Source organism: Notothenia rossii (assembly GCF_949606895.1).
Source record: "Notothenia rossii genome assembly, chromosome: 7".
NCBI lineage: Eukaryota > Metazoa > Chordata > Actinopteri > Perciformes > Nototheniidae > Notothenia > Notothenia rossii.
In genome coordinates, this window is record NC_136905.1 from 66,033,637 (window position 1) to 66,052,525 (window position 18,889).

The 18,889-nt window shown below is 41.6% G+C and overlaps 1 protein-coding gene across 5 annotated transcripts in view; it reads left to right on the forward strand.

Moving 5' to 3' along the window:
- col12a1a (collagen, type XII, alpha 1a) overlaps positions 1 to 18,889 on the forward strand; it is a 53,843-nt gene that overhangs the window by 33,917 nt on the left and 1,037 nt on the right. For 4 of the 5 annotated variants that reach the window (XM_079640319.1, XM_079640320.1, XM_079640321.1 and 1 more), the window contains 29 exons: positions 4 to 146; positions 337 to 466; positions 1,161 to 1,280; positions 1,400 to 1,546; positions 1,673 to 1,789; positions 1,881 to 2,033; positions 2,171 to 2,245; positions 2,350 to 2,489; positions 2,627 to 2,750; positions 2,854 to 2,997; positions 3,262 to 3,426; positions 3,682 to 3,720; positions 3,828 to 3,966; positions 4,669 to 4,811; positions 5,254 to 5,363; positions 10,197 to 10,355; positions 10,631 to 10,708; positions 11,536 to 11,622; positions 12,054 to 12,107; positions 12,382 to 12,477; positions 12,782 to 12,835; positions 13,801 to 13,854; positions 14,172 to 14,225; positions 14,766 to 14,837; positions 14,939 to 14,974; positions 15,067 to 15,133; positions 15,226 to 15,408; positions 15,646 to 15,723; positions 16,969 to 17,145. In XM_079640319.1, the coding sequence (XP_079496445.1) occupies positions 4 to 146; positions 337 to 466; positions 1,161 to 1,280; positions 1,400 to 1,546; positions 1,673 to 1,789; positions 1,881 to 2,033; positions 2,171 to 2,245; positions 2,350 to 2,489; positions 2,627 to 2,750; positions 2,854 to 2,997; positions 3,262 to 3,426; positions 3,682 to 3,720; positions 3,828 to 3,966; positions 4,669 to 4,811; positions 5,254 to 5,363; positions 10,197 to 10,355; positions 10,631 to 10,708; positions 11,536 to 11,622; positions 12,054 to 12,107; positions 12,382 to 12,477; positions 12,782 to 12,835; positions 13,801 to 13,854; positions 14,172 to 14,225; positions 14,766 to 14,837; positions 14,939 to 14,974; positions 15,067 to 15,133; positions 15,226 to 15,408; positions 15,646 to 15,723; positions 16,969 to 17,145 (3,138 nt within the window). Of the gene's footprint in view, positions 1 to 3; positions 147 to 336; positions 467 to 1,160; positions 1,281 to 1,399; positions 1,547 to 1,672; positions 1,790 to 1,880; positions 2,034 to 2,170; positions 2,246 to 2,349; positions 2,490 to 2,626; positions 2,751 to 2,853; positions 2,998 to 3,261; positions 3,427 to 3,681; positions 3,721 to 3,827; positions 3,967 to 4,668; positions 4,812 to 5,253; positions 5,364 to 10,196; positions 10,356 to 10,630; positions 10,709 to 11,535; positions 11,623 to 12,053; positions 12,108 to 12,381; positions 12,478 to 12,781; positions 12,836 to 13,800; positions 13,855 to 14,171; positions 14,226 to 14,765; positions 14,838 to 14,938; positions 14,975 to 15,066; positions 15,134 to 15,225; positions 15,409 to 15,645; positions 15,724 to 16,968; positions 17,146 to 18,157; positions 18,881 to 18,889 lie in introns of those variants that run through there. The other variant, XM_079640323.1, reaches the window with a different exon arrangement.

Sequence of the window (18,889 nt, forward strand, 5' to 3'; positions counted from 1 at the left end):
CAGTGCCCCGCAGTGGCCCAAGGAACATGCTTGTATATGACCCCACCACCAGTACTCTCTCTGTGAGCTGGGAACACGCTGTTGGTCCTGTCACAGAATACAGAATCACCTACGCCCAGACCACAGGAGACCCCATCGAGGAATCTGTAAGCATGTTTATAATCCTACATAGTTTTACTGCTGCTTGTGATTTGATAAATTGTTGTTTTTGTTTTTGTTGATTGGCTGTTATCAATTTTGTCTGATGGTCCTGAGTCATAAAACAACTCTAATAGGTCTGAGGTATTAATGCAAATGTGTCCCTCATTTCCATCTTGATTTATTGTTTCTATATAGACTGTTGTACCAGGAAACAGAAACAATGTGGTCCTGCAGAACCTGGATCCAGAGACTCCTTATAATATCAAAGTGACTGCCATGTATGCTGACGGAGCAGGAGGAGAGCTGGAAGGAGATGGTCGCACATGTAAGAACTTTTCAATCTATGGGTTTGAACTGATACAGAGATCCTTTAAGGACAGGAAACTAAGCAACTGACAGACATGTATTACATATGCCATGAAGTGCACACACACACACACACACACACACACACACACACACACACACACACACACACACACACACACACACACACACACACACACACACACACACACACACACACACACACACACACACACACACACACACACACACACACACACACACACACACACACACACGAGTGAGGAGTCCACAGCGGAAAAACTGAATGGACTTACCCATTAATTAGGATCATCAATTACTGTTGCAAAAAATGGATTAAGTGAAATTCTTGACTTGAATGCCAAATGCACCAAGAGACTCTGCCAGGTAATTATGAACTGGCTGTCCTCCAATCAGAGAGAGCTCATGCCTCCAGTGTTGGCCAATGTCTTGCCTTATTTTGCCTTTCAAACAAAAGAAGCTCTATTACATATCACCATGCCTCCCCGCTCCTCTTTTTTGTAATTTCTCTGACGTTGTTACATTTATCATCCCCTTGATCACACCTTTCAACCATCATTCAAAAGTCATAATAAGTATAATAAAGTAATAACCCTGCTGACAAGATGCTGAAATTCCACCCCATTGCATTGAAAAAAGAAGCCTTTGTTGACTGTCCTTGTTTCCAACAGTGGGTATGCTCGGCCCCAGGAACCTCCAAATTTCCGATGAGTGGTATACCCGCTTCAGGGTTTCTTGGGACGCCGCCCCCTCCAAGGTTACCGGATACAAACTTGTCTACCAGGCTGAGGGTATGGACAACTGTTTTAAATATACATATATGAAAGTTACATATATATATAATCAGAGACTTTCTTTTTAATACAAACAGATATGGAGACTTTTTAAAATGTAAGTATTTTCCTTTCAGGCTCTGATGAGTCCTTAGAGGTGTTTGCTGGAGATGTGACCACCCACCAACTGCACAACCTGAAACCTGGAACCACCTATGACGTGAAGGTGCTGGCACAGTACGCAACAGGTCTCAGTGAGCCTCTCATTGGACCAGGAACCACATGTAAGCTGATCATTTATTACAGTTTTAACAGCACACAATGTAATGGATTCTTCCAATTTTGACTGCCAATCAATCCATGGTCATGCAAATAAAAGAATATGTACTGAGATAAACGTTTCCCTTTAGTGTACCTGAATGTGACCGACCTGACCACCTACAATATTGGGTATGAGTCCTACTGCATCAGATGGACCCCTCACAGAGCAGCCACGTCCTACAGACTCAAAGTCAATCCAATTGATCGTAAGTGCTTAAACCCAACGCACTATAAATGCATTGTTGATGTTGGAGCAACCTGAATTTGTCTAATCTGGATTCTTTTTCCCTCCTATAGCCTCGAAGCGCGGGGCTCAGGAGATCACCGTCAGAGGCTCAGAGAGTAGCTACTGCTTCGATGGCTTGTCCCCTGACTCTCTCTACGATGCCACAGTGTTTGTCCAAACCCCCAACCTGGAGGGACCTGGAGTCAGCGTGAAGGAGAGGACATGTAAGATCATCGATGCTAGTTTCATGCTAGCTACTGTGACCTCTAATTCTTTTGGAGTTACACGAATATGCGTTCACAATCCACAGTGTAGTATATCATTGTCAATTGTTCACACTTGTTTCTGTTTTGTCGAGCAGTGGTCAAACCAACAGAGGTGCCCACCGAGCCTCCAACCCCCCCTCCTGCAGCAACATTCCCCCCTGCACTCGATGGTGAGAAAAGCCCAGTCATTCTTATAATCGTGCTTAAATAATAGTACTTTTATTTTTTTGCTGAGATAAGACTTTTTGTTAACACCGTTGTACCTGCACCATAGTTTGCAAGGGTGCCAAGGCAGACGTGGTCTTCCTCATTGATGGTTCATGGAGTATTGGAGATGATAGCTTCAACAAAGTCATCCAGTTTGTCCAGAGCATGACCGGAGCCTTTGAAGAGATCAGCAATCACGGCATGCAGGTCAGCACAAACCTTGAATCCATCTTCAATGTTTATTTCTTTGTACAGACAATAACTGACAATATGCAACACTTTGAAATATCTACTTTGTGTGTGTAATTTTCACTTTCATCATTTGTTTTGTTTCCTTCAAACAGGTTTCATTTGTGCAGTACAGCGACGAAGCCAAGACCGAGTTCAAGCTAAACACCTACCAAGACAAGGGCGTAGTGATATCAGCTATTCAGAATGTGCGCTACAGAGGAGGAAACACCAAGACAGGTACATCGCTTGAGCTGAAGCTTAGCAAACAAATTGTTCTAGATGTGATGAATTCCAAAGATTTGATATTCTCTCTTCCTTCTCATCCTCCCCCTTCACCCAGGCGTTGCTCTGAAGCACGTCTATGAGAAGGTGTTCACCTCAGACAGTGGCATGAGGAAGACCGTCCCGAAGGTGCTGGTGGTCGTCACAGATGGCCGCTCCCAGGATGACGTTAAGAAGAGCGCTGAAAAACTGCAGCATTCTGGTGTGGAATATTATTAATCACTGCCGAGCTTTGTGTTTCGGTCTGTGTACTGTACTGATTATACTCTGTGTAGCAGAGCTGTTTTGAATTATCCATATTTCTGTTAGCACCCACACTTGATTTCCTCCATCAGAGCCACAGTTTTATGGCTGATTTAATACACTCTTGTAACAAACAGTGGAGTGATAAATTAACTGTTGTTATTGGAGGCTTAACAATGGTCTCTGATGTTGTTGTGTGTGTTTGTGTGTTTTCCCTACACAGGCTACAGTGTGTTCGTAGTTGGCGTGGCCGATGTGGACATGTCAGAGTTGCGACTTATCGGCAGCAAGCCCAGTGAGAGACATGTGTTCGTGGTGGACGATTATGACGCTTTTGCCAAGATCCAGGACAACCTTATCACCTTCATTTGTGAAACAGCCACTTCCAGTAAGGCAACCATCAACACACCACAACAACAAACATTATAGTTTTTCGCATTTGGAGAGGAAAACATTGCTTTTTAATTACATTTCTCCACCTAAATTGTGGTTGATAAGTGCGCCTACAGAGGCAACAGGAAACGTACCTATTGCTGCACATTCAAACTGGTACACTGCCATGAAATGTACGAACACACACAAATCACTCTCTTTAAGCTTTAATCTGTTTTCCAACCCTTTAAAACTATTTGTCCTGTTTCAGCCTGCCCTCTGATCTACATCAATGGCTTCACAACACCTGGTATGTATACAGCATACACCTTACCCTCCACAGCTTTTATGCTAGTTTTAAGATTGCCATTTCCATTTGCATGCTCTCAACATGTCTCCTCATTTGATCTCTTCCAGGCTTCAGGATGCTGGAGGCTTTCAACATCACAGACCGAACATTTGCTGGCATGAATGGCGTATCCATGGAGCCCGGCTCCTTTAACAGCTACATTGCCTACAGGATGCACAAGGATTCCTTCCTTAACCAGCCCACAAAGTAAGAGCTAGAGACTAACAAGTATGTGTGTGTCAAACAGAGGGAGTGTAAGCCTCACAAAGTGTATATTCCCAGCCTATTGGTCTTAGATCTCATGTGCACTATTATCCTGCCCAGCCCTCAGTCATTACTCATAATAATGTTCCAAAGCCTTCAGTCATAGGGGTTTCCCCAGTGCCCTTTGGCAAAAGCCCACAGTATTGTTTGTTGTTGCAGTTTGTGGTGTATGAGGTGCTAGCAGGAACACACACAAATGTGGTCGAATAATTAAACAATTTCTGGACCAGGCCCTCGTTCCACCTGGTAGCAAACAAATCACCCCTGGGTCAAGAGCTGTGTCCCTTTATTGGGCCTCATTTAAGTGGTGTTAGGAAATTGTTGCGGGAGTCCCTAAGTCTCTTCAACATACTTTGTTAATATGTTTATAATGATGCGTACTTTGTGTGCGCACAAATGGAAACACTTCAAACTGCAGCAAACTAGAGGGGACAGGAAATACCTTCAATATGTGGGCAATTTCTGCAAGGCCGGGGAAAAAACTGGCAATCATTTACAGGTTCTGCACCTCGGACAAACCAGGAACTGTATAATAGTAGAAATGTAATAGTCTTTTCTAGCGAGATATTCTGACTGCTTTTGCAATGAGGGCACAGCTCTGACCCATGAGTCATCATGACATGGTATGTTTTTTTAATCTAACAGGGAGATCCATCCGGATGGTCTTCCCCCATCCTACACCATCATCCTCCTCTTCCGCCTGCTGCCAGACACAGGCTCCGAGCCTTTTGATATCTGGCAGATTTCCGACAAAAACAACAACCCCGAGGTCGGGGTCACCATCAATCGTAAGCTTCTCATCCTGTTGTGGCCCCCTCAGCGGGAGGGGGAAGCTGCTGTATCTGACCCATCATAGACACAGCTGTACACTCTTTATTAGCAACTTAAGCTGCTCACTTTCCCCCTATTACCACATTTGTCAATATCCTAGACAAGTGGAGGCATATTGAAGTAAAACAAAAAACACAATCACATTCAGATCTTTTATTTGGCTCTTCTTCAATAGAGAAAGCCTTCATTTTTTAAAGAAGTATATTTTACAAATGTGCACTTACACATGTGGTAAATGCATGCAAATAATTACGGACATGCACCAAATCCCTCCAGGCCTTCCCTTCATCCTTATTTGCTCTCTACAACCATGTGTTCTCTTAAGTCCTGTCTGCACTTTGCATGCCACAGCATTGTAACACACTGTCAGAGAATAATCAAAGGCTCTTTTCTTTCCAGCTTCCAGCAAAACAATCTCGTTCTACAACAAGGACACCCGAGGAGAGATCCAGAAAGCTTCGTTCAATGAGGGGCAAGTGAAGCAGGTTTTCCACGGGAGCTTCCACAAGGTAAACACAACGCATGATTCTTACAGAGAGGAGTACCTCTGCTCACCATATAGTGATATTATTAAGATGTACTTTAATAGGACACACTGGGAATCTTTTGTGTGTATCCTTTCAGAAATAGTGATTTTTAATGTAAAGATTTGACAAACAGCCAACGCCATACAGCCGTATCATATTGCTCTGGTGTCAAAGTGGCCATTGGGGCTTTTTTATGATTTGACATCAAGCTGTTCATTTGATGAATGGGTGATGGAGGCTATAAATACATTTAAAGAGAGGTTGGAGGGACATTCTAATACCCCAGTGACCCAGCAATACGTGCAAACTGATACTCCAACCGTGGAGGTTCGACCACATCAAGGCTGGACACTGTCCTGGTAGTTGTTAAGTGAATTCCAAACCAGTCTGGTCCTAACTGAAGTAACAGTCAGGGAACTGGATCAATTTTAATTTTGGATAAAAAAAGGCTTGAAGAATTTCCATAAAAGATGCTAAAGTCTGTATATTTTCCACTAAATAAACTGACTTTGCGGCATAACTTGAAACCTTCCCAAGAGATGAAGTGTACAGAAATTTGGAAGAAAACATTGATACAATTGATGCAATTGTGGCCAAACATTTTACTCCCCTGTTTGGGTCAATCTCCAAAAGTATTGGATCCTTTATTTTCCATAAATCAATGGCATGTTTGTTGGACTTCCCCTTTACTGGGAACCATCCCTGTCTTCAGAACTCCACGCTGCAGTTTGCAACACATGCTTTTTTTTTACAGTTCATTATACATTTGAAATATCTACCCATTAAGCTAGACTAAACTTTGTCTTTAAAATTGGTGGAGTGCTCCTTACGTATTGGCAAAGCTCTAATAAAAGAGGTGCAAGCCTAAAGGGATGGATTAAGGACACTTACTGTAATAGATGTGGAAAGAAGAATAGCACGCATTGTAAGCAATGGATTAAAAGTCTGAATCCAGATGTTTCCATCTCTACAATGAAGAATTTTCTTGACTTTGAAACTAATCCATGCCATCAGCGGCCCTGTCTCCAATCTTAATTCTAAAAATAATTAAGATTGGATTCCCTTATAACAGCTGTTAATAAAATGATTCATTAGCATCAACTGCCCTTCAAACACTCTGTCAAAAGCTCTCACTTCCAATAACCACCCAAAATGGTGTTATTGTTTTGCAAACTCTGTTTCCTTTCAGTGGTTGGACCATTGCATTAGGCCACATGCCAAGCTTGCAACTGTGAAAAATGACATTTGTACACTAGGGAGTCTCTTGTGGCCACAGCAAGAAGTAAAGAGAGACATCAAATGCCTTCATGTCAAACTCAAAGCAGCAGCGAATATAAAACATTCTTTGTTTTGTTCCACCACAGTAGGGTGTAGAGACTAGAACAATGGGGGACAGTATATTTTCATACCAACCTTGAAAGACTTAAGATGCTGGAGGGAAAACGACTGCTTCCAATGTACTCAAAATCACGTCTAATTGTGTTTGACTTTGTTCCGAAGGACAACATGGTGATTTAGCACACAGGTTTCTTTCCTCTCCCATAATCCTAAGGTAATCAAAATGAACTACCCGTTACAATTTACCAGGGTCTTATCCAAGATCAAAGTCCGCCCACTTCCTGATATAACAAAGTGCAGTTTTTTTTAACTGAATAACAGATGAGAGAGATATATTGGCCCCAAGATCAGAGCATCATGTAAATTTCTTCTAAATTTGACCATTTAGCATCTCCACAACTAATGAGAGGGTAACCTCATGAAAGAGGGGGACCCTGGAAAATGTTGGGTCAGGGCTGTGGATGTGAATGACATCACTGATGGTCTAGTAAGACAGCAGAAGTGTGTGTGTGTGTGTGTTCTCTTAGTCTGTGGCCATGCTTGAGACTGTAGTCTGAGTGTAAGCTGGGTGGCTACTTTGTGGTGCCGTCGTTGTTTTTCCAGGAGCTGCAGCGGTCAACCTACAGTAGGTGCTCATTTACTGGTCTGCTGAGTAAGTGCCTCTACCAGCAGCTGTGGTGGTTTGTGTTTACATGATGTCAGTGGCTTCCCAACACTTTGTCCATGGCTATTACAACGTGACCTCTGTAATAAAGTGTGTGTTCGTGCTGAAACCAGAGTGACCATTGATGAGGGTTGTCACACATGGCTAGTTGTTGGGCTCTTGTCCAAGTATGAAGATAAACAAACAAAAAAACAGTAAACTCACATGGTGACATTTAGGTTTAAGGTTAACGATGTACAGCTTCTAAAGAATATTTGAATTATTGATTAACCAACAGATTATGACTTTGAATCATTGATTACTTATTAAGCCTCTGGACCAGAAAGCAGATATAGAGCCTAAACACAAGGTTCAAGAAACTGAAAAGACATTTGTTTGTAACGTTTTACAAAACGTTTGGATTTGGGTCCACTCCAAAGATGTATGGGTTTTTATATGGGTCATGCTTTACCCTCCTATAACATTTTATGAAAATGGGTTTCTACCAACCACTCCAGTTAATCTTTATAGTTCTAGAAGTAATCGGGTTTAATACAGTTTGTTAGTACTTTAAATCATGGATTTCCTTTCCTCGTCTCTATATTGGTGCCATGGTTGCTGGCAGTACATTTTATTGAAAAATGGTGTCACTTGAGCTGCAGTTTCTGTTGTTTGCTTTGTTAAATGTAAATTGCACTTTATGTGCATTCATCCCCCAGTGCTGGGTCAGAGAGTGCTTGCAGATTTGGCCTTTCTTCTCAGCGTAGTTAATAAAAGTAACCCAGGCTGGAGAGGTCGTGGTCTACCACTATGAGAACATGTGGGAAAGCTCTCAGAGATGACTTAAGCAGATGCTAGCCACTCACTAGCCCACTGGGGAATCCCTCCCACACTTACAGGGTGGGAGTCGTAGAGGGAACTTTCCTGTGGACGCGAAGAAAACATTTTCCACAAGCCATGATGACAAGTCATGTATTAAGAGCTACACCGGTTGAACTTTGAGCATGTATGTTGCTGTAGTCACTAAACAGTGCACTAAAAACCTTATTGTTTTTTGATAAGCCCAGAACTCAGTCCAGAACTCAGTCCCCGAGACATGGTTGGGAAGGTTCTGCCAATATTCGCATACACTCTTTAAAACAGAGAGGATTTTTTCGCCAAATTGTCCACTGACTGCACTCATTGTGCTCTTCATTTGTCAGCACTTTCTTTAGACATGAAGAAGTCTTCCTTCAGTGAGATGGATAACTAACTGACCCTGAAAAACTCACTCTAAATACAGGAATTTATATATTAAGTTATCTTTCTGCAGAAAGCCTTGTCTATTGGCAGGTGCCAGATTAGACATGGGAGCTTCTCATCTCCAATTATACATCGAAATGTATCAGCCTAACTGGGGATTTTAGTATCAGTCACAGCACTGTTTTCATTTAAATACCAATCTAATGAAGATTCATACTGTGTTTTTCCAATTTCCTCTCAATGAAGCTAACCTAACCTTGGCCACATTTTGATAGAGAAGACTCTCACCTAATTATTAGTGAATGCATGATATAAAATGAGAGGTTTATGAAAAGGGGGGAACAGTCAGGACAAAGCCAAGAACAATAAGATCTAATCTGATAGCAATCATGGATATATTTAAGTGTATTGGAGCGGAGACAGTGTCTGCCTGAAATCTTACCTTATGGAATCTGAGTGAGTGTTGACACAGCGAAGCGGGGTGAAATCTTCTGTGTTAACAATTGATGAATGATAACGGTTCATCTGTCAACACTTTGCTGCAGTAGAGATCACTTAGCAGCAACTGAGGGAGCAGTGGTCATAAGAAAAGCTGGTTTTCCGAGGCCTTATTTTCCAGTCACTACAGTGTTTTCTTTATGTTTGCTTATTGGTCAGTGAGGTAACATTTACATGCTCATTATTGGCCATCCTACTATATCATCCAAAGCTGTTTTGGTTAGGCCTCAGGCGCATCATGGTATAACATTTCCATGCCAGGACCCCGGGATAAACGACACCCCTCTCTCTTTGTGGTCCACAGGATAGTGCGTTCTGTTGCCAAGGAAGTCAACTGTAATTTTGTGATTGGTTGCCAAGAGCTATGTCCTAGTCTGTGGTTTGTATGGTTTTGTTGAAAGAAATGGTAGCTGTTTTCCTGACATAAAGAAAGCTTGTCTGACTGTTTAGCAGAGGGAAATTTGCAACAGTGTGGTGGAAAGTATGGAAAGTGTAGGACGTTTGATGGCACACCGCAAATTATATTGCTTCAAGATGTGGAGCAGATTTCTCTCAACAAAAATCTTCCAAATCTGGTAGCCTATAGTTTTGTGTTGTTATAAAATCACCAACGTGGGCTTTTAATCTGTATAGATACGCTTGCTTTTGTGCATTTCTTTTTTTTTATCCATTCATCTGTAGAGGCATCAAACAGCAGTCCTGTGCCAAATCAGTAACCACTTTGGGGTAATATCAGTATCTATAATTAACATGGCTCTGCAAACACTAAACAATTCACTCGATCTAGCAATTATGTGGAATACAATATCAGCATCTTTAAAAGATTCAGACAACATGATTGAAAGAGCTTGAGTGGAGTTTTTCCCGGCCTTATGGTTGCACTTTCTTAAAGAATTTCCCTTCTTTTTAAAAGGGCAATCAAGGCGCTCTTCCGAATACAAATGAATGCTAAACCCAGCTTTTCAAAACCTTCAGTGGTCTTTAGTAGTCCCTGCCAAGTAATTGTGTTGCAACAAAGCTGGCAGCTGTGGAATATTAAGAAGACAAGAGTGTTTTGTTAATTATGCCCTCTCTCCATCCTTTCCCTCCCGCAGCTCCACATTATCGTCACTCCGGAGAAAGTCAAGCTCAACATAGATTGCCAGGAGGTGGCAGAGAAGCCCATCAAGGAGGCCAACAACATCTCAGTGGACGGCTATGAAGTGCTTGGCAAGTTGGCAAAGTCTGGAGGCGGGAAGAAGCAGTCTGCAACAGTAAGCGAAAAAATAAACTTGTGAAAACGTGAATCCGTGGAAAAGCACGTACGGAAAAGCCTCTCACTGCTTCCCAACCAGTCAGTATCTAAATCCTCTTGTGTGTAGATGCACAATTAAATTAAAACTGCTCCCAGTGAATCCTGAAAGAATGGACATCTGCATATTTTCCAATTCTTGGTTGTTGTTGTTGTTTATAACAGTATTCATTTTCATCAAGTGTGGGAGCCATTTGTAACACCCCTCCATTTTCTCCACCTTCTTCTGTTGTATAGTTCCAGCTCCAGATGTTCGATATTATCTGCAGCTTGAGCTGGATCACCCGAGACAAATGCTGCGACCTGCCCGCCACAGTAAGAACAATTGACATTTAAGAATGATACAACAACAAAGTCTAGCTGAAAAGCCATGTATAGAGGGATTATTTGGCAGTGTTTTTATATAATTAAATATAATCCTGATTTGTGATGGTTCTTAGCATTAATAGTAGAGCAATCATTTATTAAAGTGTATTTACTGTGTGCATGCAGACTTTCTCAGATGTTTATGATTGCTGGTAGGTAGTCATTAGGCTCAATGCAAGGCTGATACTCAGATTGCGGTTTAAAAAGAGAGCTGAACTGAATAGAACCTTGTATCCTGAGTAATTGTGCGATTTGGACTGTTTCCAGTATGATCTCAAAATGAATTGAAAACAAGTGCTCCTTCACAGCAGATCACGAAGCAGACGGAAAATCACATTTATTTTGACTGAGTACGAGTTAATACCGGATGCATGCACATTAATCCAATTATGTGTAATTCATCTGTAATTTGCATCAGATATTAATACATCACTTCAATGATTGGTATGCAACTACTTTTATCAAAGACTCATTTTCTGAAATGGGAAAAAGTTTGCAGCTGTCAGTGAGCGTCTGGTCTTAAAGCACAACGCTGACTTTGCGTGAGCCACTTTCTAGACTGTCTCTTCTTTTTAAACTCCATGAAATCCAAACACTCCATCTGCCAGGATGCTGTCACAAAATGATATAAAGAATTTGCCTTTTTTTTACCCCTTGTATTCTGAATGCCAAGACATGGTCTCAATTATCAGTGGGTTCAAAATAGACTATATGAATACTTCTCATTTGTGTGAATGTATGTATCTAATTCCTTCATCTTCTGTGTTTCTTTTCAGAGAGATGAGGCCAAGTGCCCATCCCTTCCCCACTCTTGCACATGCACGCAGGACAGCATTGGCCCTCAGGGGCCCCCTGGACCATTGGTAAAGACTTTCCCACGATCATCCCTTCCTGCCTTCTGTCGTCTATCTTCACCCCTTCTACCTCTGTCTCTTTTAATGTGATGATGATGATGATGATGATGATGATGATGATGATAAAGCCATACGTTACCCTGCTAGCAATAATGACTGTACAGCTACACAGTTTGAACTTCAGCCGACTGGTATTTTGTTTTCCTTTGGAGACACCAGATGAGGATGAGACCAGTGGCATGCAATGAAATGTGGGCTCAGGAAGAAGTGTCAAAAGATAAATGCCTGTCGGAAAAACACACAGTAAAAAAGTCTTGAGGAGACGTCTGGAATATAACATCACTAAGCCCCTGTGAGGATTTGCTAGGTCCTGAGGTTTTAGGGCTTTTGGAATCTCCTCCTGTTGCTACTCTCACTGTGTGTATGGGATTATTTTCCAGGGAGGCCCAGGTTCTAAGGGTCCGCGAGGAGATCGAGGAGAAAACGGCAAACATGTGAGTAATGCCTTTACATTCCTTTAAGCAAATAATAAGTTTGTTTTTTTGTTTGAATTTGTAACTGGTTTTACTCTTATTAATAAATGTAACCTCATTCATAACCAACTTGATATTATTAATGCCAAACGCACATAAGGCCATTGTATTTGGTCCATTTCCACTGTTGAAGCTCATTTTCTATATTATGCAATAAAAAGTTCTGATTTGCACTATTCTTTTGTAAGATTGCGGTTATGAAACATCTTTGCTTTTTGTCTGGGAATCGCTGTAGGGTCCAATGGGTCCACGTGGTGAGATGGGCCCCGCTGGCTCAATGGGACCCCCGGGTCCACAGGGCCCTAACGGACTGTCTCTGCCAGGAGAACCTGTAAGTTAACCTCTCTACAGAAGTCCATCCAGGGAATAAATAGTCCCATAGAATTTGTGGTAGATAGAGTTTAATGTACTACCCCTAATGGATACTGATCTTTGTTGATGTAGTGCAGTTTGTGTGTCTTTGTTCCTGACCCACGAGTAGGATTTACAGCTAAAGTCAAGACACATTGCACTCCCCTCCTCTTCTATCCAGCTACTTTGTTTTCTTACCTGCAGATGTTCTTGCCAAAACATGAAATCAATCACAAATTCAAAAGGGATAATAGAAAGACTAAAGTTTCCTTTTCCAATATCAGGGTCGCCAAGGACCAAAGGGAGATGCTGGAGACCAGGGCCAGGCTGGTATGCAAGTAAGTACTCCCCCCCCCCCCCCCCCTCTCTATTTTGTGGTTTATGAACAGGAAACAGGAGACTATCCATGGAGAGCAGCGTTGCTACCCGAGCCTCGACTGGATTCGGTCCACATGCTGAGATTTAAACCACACTCAGAGTGGGAGGTTCACCATGCCATCCTCAGGGAGACACAGACTCTGGAATTAGCCCGTTGATTGACAAACAGTAGAAGGCCGGGGATGCAGTTCAATTATTAAGGAGCGCAGACTCATGATACCAATTGGGGAATGAGGAATGGAACATGTTCTTCCTTAGCCTTGTAATTGAAGGTGATCGTGACTAAGCATCATTGAGTTACAGTCGACGTCATTCTGGAGTAAAATTAAAGTCACATAAAACCAGACCAACCATAACCTTTAAAGTTCAGAAGTCAGAGTTATTTGAAGTTAATGATATCAATGCTCTATTAAGTCAGAAGCAGATATAAATGTAAAAATAAACCGGTTGCACATACCATGGGAACTTTTTTATCAAAAGGGCATTTTTCAGTGGGCTGGCATTACATGATCATTCTGTGGCTGAGCCTTAATTCCTTCATCCATCTGAAGTCTTTCAGGCATCTCCCGCTATTCAACTGGACAGAACTAAGCCTCTGGTTATTCTGGCCTCTCAATGAGTACATTTAGAAATGAGAGAAAGTCCTTTATTTATATTGGTTTAAGAGCTTATTGGCAGCATTATCTTTACACAATAAAGCTTATTATAACAGCACACTCTGTTCGTATCTCTATTAGAGATCATGTGTCAACAGACAAGAGGGAAATTGTTCTAGTTTTTTGTAACAAGATGATATATTGTCTTTGGCTGAAGAACTCCGGGACCTTTGTCTTTAAATGTATGTTCAACAAAGGCATTAGGGAGCTTTGTAAATGTATGGTTCCTGATCATTAGTGTTTGATTAAGTGTGTCTGCCTTTTCCCAGGGTTCTACTGGGCCACGCGGTCCTCTGGGCCCTGTTGGACCAAGTGGAGCGCGGGTAAGATCTACCTACAGGCCTGCTGAGTGTACACACTGCATTCAAAGCCTACACATGCATCCAACACTTAGTTAAACTCATGTTTTGCATGTGATCGCCAACTTACCTTAGCGTATACTGAAGTACTGGCATGTATTTCTCCCAGTCCCAGTGCATGTTCTCACTTGCCAAACATAATTGAGCCACTACCTTATAAATATAATTTAAAATGACAGTCAAGGCTGAAAGCAATATAAAGTCATGACACTGATGTATTGCAGGAGTAGGGTCCCCAGTGTGTTGTAACCTACGTGTGATTGTATGTTGTTTCTATATAGGGGCCACCAGGAAAAGAGGGACAATCTGGACCAAGAGGCCCAACAGGGCCCATGGTGAGTGTGTGTGTTTGTCTCTGTGTTGTGTAAAAAATAGCCAAATAAATAATCATCGGAGCGTGCTTTCTTTCCTGATATATCTGCAACAATTACTGCTCTGGCTCCACAGTTGCACTCTGCCGGAACAGCACATAAAATAAGCAGACTATATTCTGTAGGCCCCTCAAATATTACGAGGATGGTGCATGCATCCCATTTTCTTCATCTGTGGTTTTAAGGAGGTCTGACTCTACTTAATCCAGCCATCATGCCAACGGGCAAAATGCCAGTATATAATTCACACGCACCATGCCATCCTGAGTGCTCCAAGACCATTAGCAGATCCTGATGGCTGTGTCTGCATGTGTGTTTGTGTGTGTTAGTGTTATTGGCAGCCTGTGCCACACATCCCCACCACTGCAGATGTCAAAGCGTAGATCTCAACTTAAAGCTTGTTATAAGTCCGTTAACAAGGAGCAGGAGTTAAACGTTGCAATTATGTTTACTGGGCAGTAAGTTTGAATAAACACATTTTCTGTGTTTTTCTTTTCTTTCCAGGGAAACCCTGGGAATCCAGGTGTACCGGGAATAACTGGAAAACCAGGGAAATCAGGAGAAACAGGAAACTCAGTATGTACTGAATAACAGGATAATAATTATGGTCATACGTTCAGGAGAGGTGAAGAACAAAGGTCATTACATTTTCTAACACTTTTTCTTCTTGTTAACAGGGAACTGCAGGTCCTAAAGGAGAAAGAGGAGAAAAGGTATGTATAATGAAATGATCATATATGACCATATCATGCATCACCAATAAGTAAAGGAATGGCATCTTTATAAAAATGCCTTTGTTTTTCAGGGAGACTTTGCATCCCAGAGCATGATGCGCTCTATTGCCAGACAAGTTTGTGAACAGCTTGTGAACAGTAAGCAAAACTTTTTTTGAATCTTTTAAGAGAAATGGTTAAAAGGATGGACTGAATGTAATAGTAACTGGTTTTGTGTTCATCTCTTGCAGGTCAGATGAGCAGAATTGACACGATGCTCAACCAGATTCCTTCTGGCCATCGTAGCAACAGCCCAGGGCCAACCGGTCCCCCTGGCCCTACTGGCAACCAGGGAGCCCGCGGAGAGCCTGGACAAAGTGGACGAACTGGTTTCCCTGGAAACCAAGGTTTACCTGGAAGTCCAGGAGAAACAGGTACTTTATCTCTCTCCTTTTTTGAATGTTTGGCAGTGTAACAAAGCAAGCATGACATTTGACTGTAGACTGTAGCGTTGGGCCATTACCTTGTGTAATCTACACATTTTGAGGCTATTATTGTATAATATTATTACATCCTCAATCTCTCTGTGTTTCATTCCTGCCTTTGAGATTCCTACTCGTTTTCATACATGCTTTATTGTTTATTTTTCCTCTTTTCTCTGGTTTATGTAGGTTTGGCTGGAGAGAAGGGAGAGAGGGGAATTCAAGGAACTGGTATCAGAGGACAAAGAGGTCCAAATGGGCCCCCAGGTAAAACACATGATTATCAGCTTTTTGGTTAAAATGACAAATGAGGCACAATCATCCACATTTTGTGTTGAACAGTGTTCATCAGCAGATGCAGACTCTCTAATGGCCACAGTTCTCTTTCAACTATGTCTCAAATACAGTTTCAGTGACAGTTTTTTTGGTGGGCCTTTTTTATGACACAGTTGGTCCAATTCAAATGACAAATTCCAACTAGAGGCCAGCATGTACCTTTAGTATATTTGTCTCAGGCACTTTCGTTTAGGCAGCTGCACTGCATACATTTGTTGGAAGGAAACCAAACATATTTCCAATTCTTTCCTCTCTGAATTTATGTCTCATATAAACATGTAGAGCTACTCAAAACATGGTGCACATATTTCGTACATAATTAAGGAGATCATTTTTGTTTCTTGAGTTTAGACAAGCCTCTGTCAAGGTCATGATGCAGTTTTACAAACAATCGTTAAAAAATGGAAACAGCTGATTTGTCAGTTTGAAATAGGCCTTAGCTTTCTACTGTTACAATTGATATCTAATATGTGTTCTCTTAAAGAAAAGAGAGTTTCTTTCCCTTGGGAAACTGTTGCGAGAAAAGAGCAACCTTCTATTGATGTCGACCCCACATCGCCAAACACTGATGTGTCTGTTTCTATGAATGAACTGAGAGACAACAGAGGAAGTCAACAGTGATGACTCACTTTGTGTGTGTGTGTGTGTGTGTGTGTGTGTGTGTGTGTGTGTGTGTGTGTGTGTGTGTGTGTGTGTGTGTGTGTGTGTGTGTGTGTGTGTGTGTGTGTGTGTGTGTGTGTGTGTGTGTGTGTGTGTGTGTGTGTGTGTGTGTGTGTGTGTGTGTGTGTGTGTGTGTGTGTGTGTGTGTGTGTGTGAGTGTGTGTGTGTTTGTGTGGAAGAATCTGATGTTATACAATGAGCTTTCTTTGGTGGCTTCATTGACAACACATGGTCTCACTTAAGGAAGAGGAAAAGAGAGAGGGGGAAAATTCCACTATGAGTTTTTACCGTCTAGACAGACGGGGCCGGGGGGTAACTCCACACAGCCCCAGATCTTTTTTTCTTGGTCAAGTTTTTTAATTGAGCCATTGAAAATGTCAAATTACTTTGCTGCAGCCCTTTGTTAACCCCCTACCATTTCCACTGAGGATTTATGGTTCATGTCAGTGGATCTTTGGGCTGAGCTCCAGAGACTTTTTAAACTGGTCCCACTCAACTTCTGTCACACCCCTACAGGGCCACAAGGAGAGTCAAGAACGGGACCCACAGGTGCTTCTGGCTCTTCAGGGCCTCGTGGCCCTCCAGGTCGCCAGGGTACTTCAGGGGTGAGGGGACCACCAGGACCCACTGGATATTGCGATTCCTCTCAGTGTGTTGGCATACCCTACAATGGACATGGACAAGGATACCAAGGTACACTAAACACTGTCTAGGTCCTGCATGGTACTACATCAGATAATAGACTAAGTGTATGCAGACTAATTACATTTGCAACTCAATGCACTACTTCTTTCTTTGATAATGTATGGAGATATTAATGTAAGTGTAGGACTATTAAGGTTTGAACAGAAAGAGCTTATAACCTATATTCATAAAATGTTCAACTGACCATTCGCAGAGCCCCATCCTGCAAACTGTTTCTAAGTTTTTTTGGTTCACATGAAACAGAGTCGTTTAAGAAGATAACACTGGCAAATTTACCATAACAGTTTGTATTCATTTTGGAACAATAGATCTTTGACTTCAGATAGAGGCGGACTAAAAAGAAGGCTTGGCTTTTCTAGTCAGAGACCATCAATTTTGTTTTAATGTAATGAAAACTGAAGCGAGAAGATTCAATCAAGATGTAGCTAGCTAGCTAGCTAACTAGCTTAAAAAGCTAACGTTATCTCCAGTAGTTGATTGGAAACAATTTCTCTGGCTGACATTTTCATGTTTTAAGCTGACTGGATTTGAAATAAAACCCTGTAAAAGGTTCTCTTAAACATGCCATTGACTAGTCTTCATAGTAACATTGCAGACTGGGTTTGAAACTCCAAAAACAATAGTGTACGTGCAAACGGTGACTGACCATTTTTCAGGTAGAACGAACGCTCATTAATCTTTGGGGTAACACTCAGTTACTTCACTGCCACTGAAGTCAGTTAGCTAGTTAGCTAAGCAGCCAATGTTTGCTGCTTATATTTAGAAACCTAACACACAGTTAATTGTATTTCTTACACATTGACATTGGGGGAGAGGTTTTGTGAATGGTCCGTTTGAAGCCACTATACTACAATACCTCCATACATTTGATGGTATGTTTTAAAACTGGCATCCAAAGCATTCTAGCTAATAGTGTATGATTACTTACATTAGATCAAATTCTAATGACTTTGTTCCACAGAGAAAACATACTCACAAACCCTCTTTGAACTATTTGCAGGTGTGGCATAGTAAACGCTCTGTCACCTTTGCCGCTTACACTTTGAAGTCCGGTTTCTGAGATGTTTGCCCATTTGCTATGGGGCGTGTAAGGATAATCACCATGGACATAATTTTTGAACATTTAACAAATTACGAAAGCCAAAAAACACAGAACGGAGCGGACTGGCACTAACATCATCTTTCAGCTACAAGCTACAGTGATGGCAACCTGCTGGCCTGTTTGCATCTTGAACCACAAACCATTGGGGAAAAAAACCAAAGACTGAGCATTCCTACGAAGGAAGGAGCATGCACAAATACCACCCAAAACAACTACTAACAAAGAGAATCTCATAACTGAAAGCAATAATGTAGAGGTGATATATGTAAATAAAACTAATTTGTGTGCCTTGTAAATGATTGTATGAACCAGGACATTTTCACTAAAAATCAAGTTAACATCTGTATTGAGCTTGTGCCTCATAACCCTCTGCTTACTGACCACCAGCATAACCATAACCTCTATTTATGACACCTTAAGTGACGTAGACAGCTCTGGTCCGGACTAAAGCATGTTCCAATGTAATATTTAATCATCATGTTTCTTTGTAGGACAAATCAGCGCTAAATGGTGCCCTCCTTGTCATTTTGATGGTGTTCATTGTAGTATGAGCTGGTTATTTTACTACGTTTTATAATCCAATAGCTTGATGGATTTTATTGTAACTTTCATCACCAAACATTTTTCTTT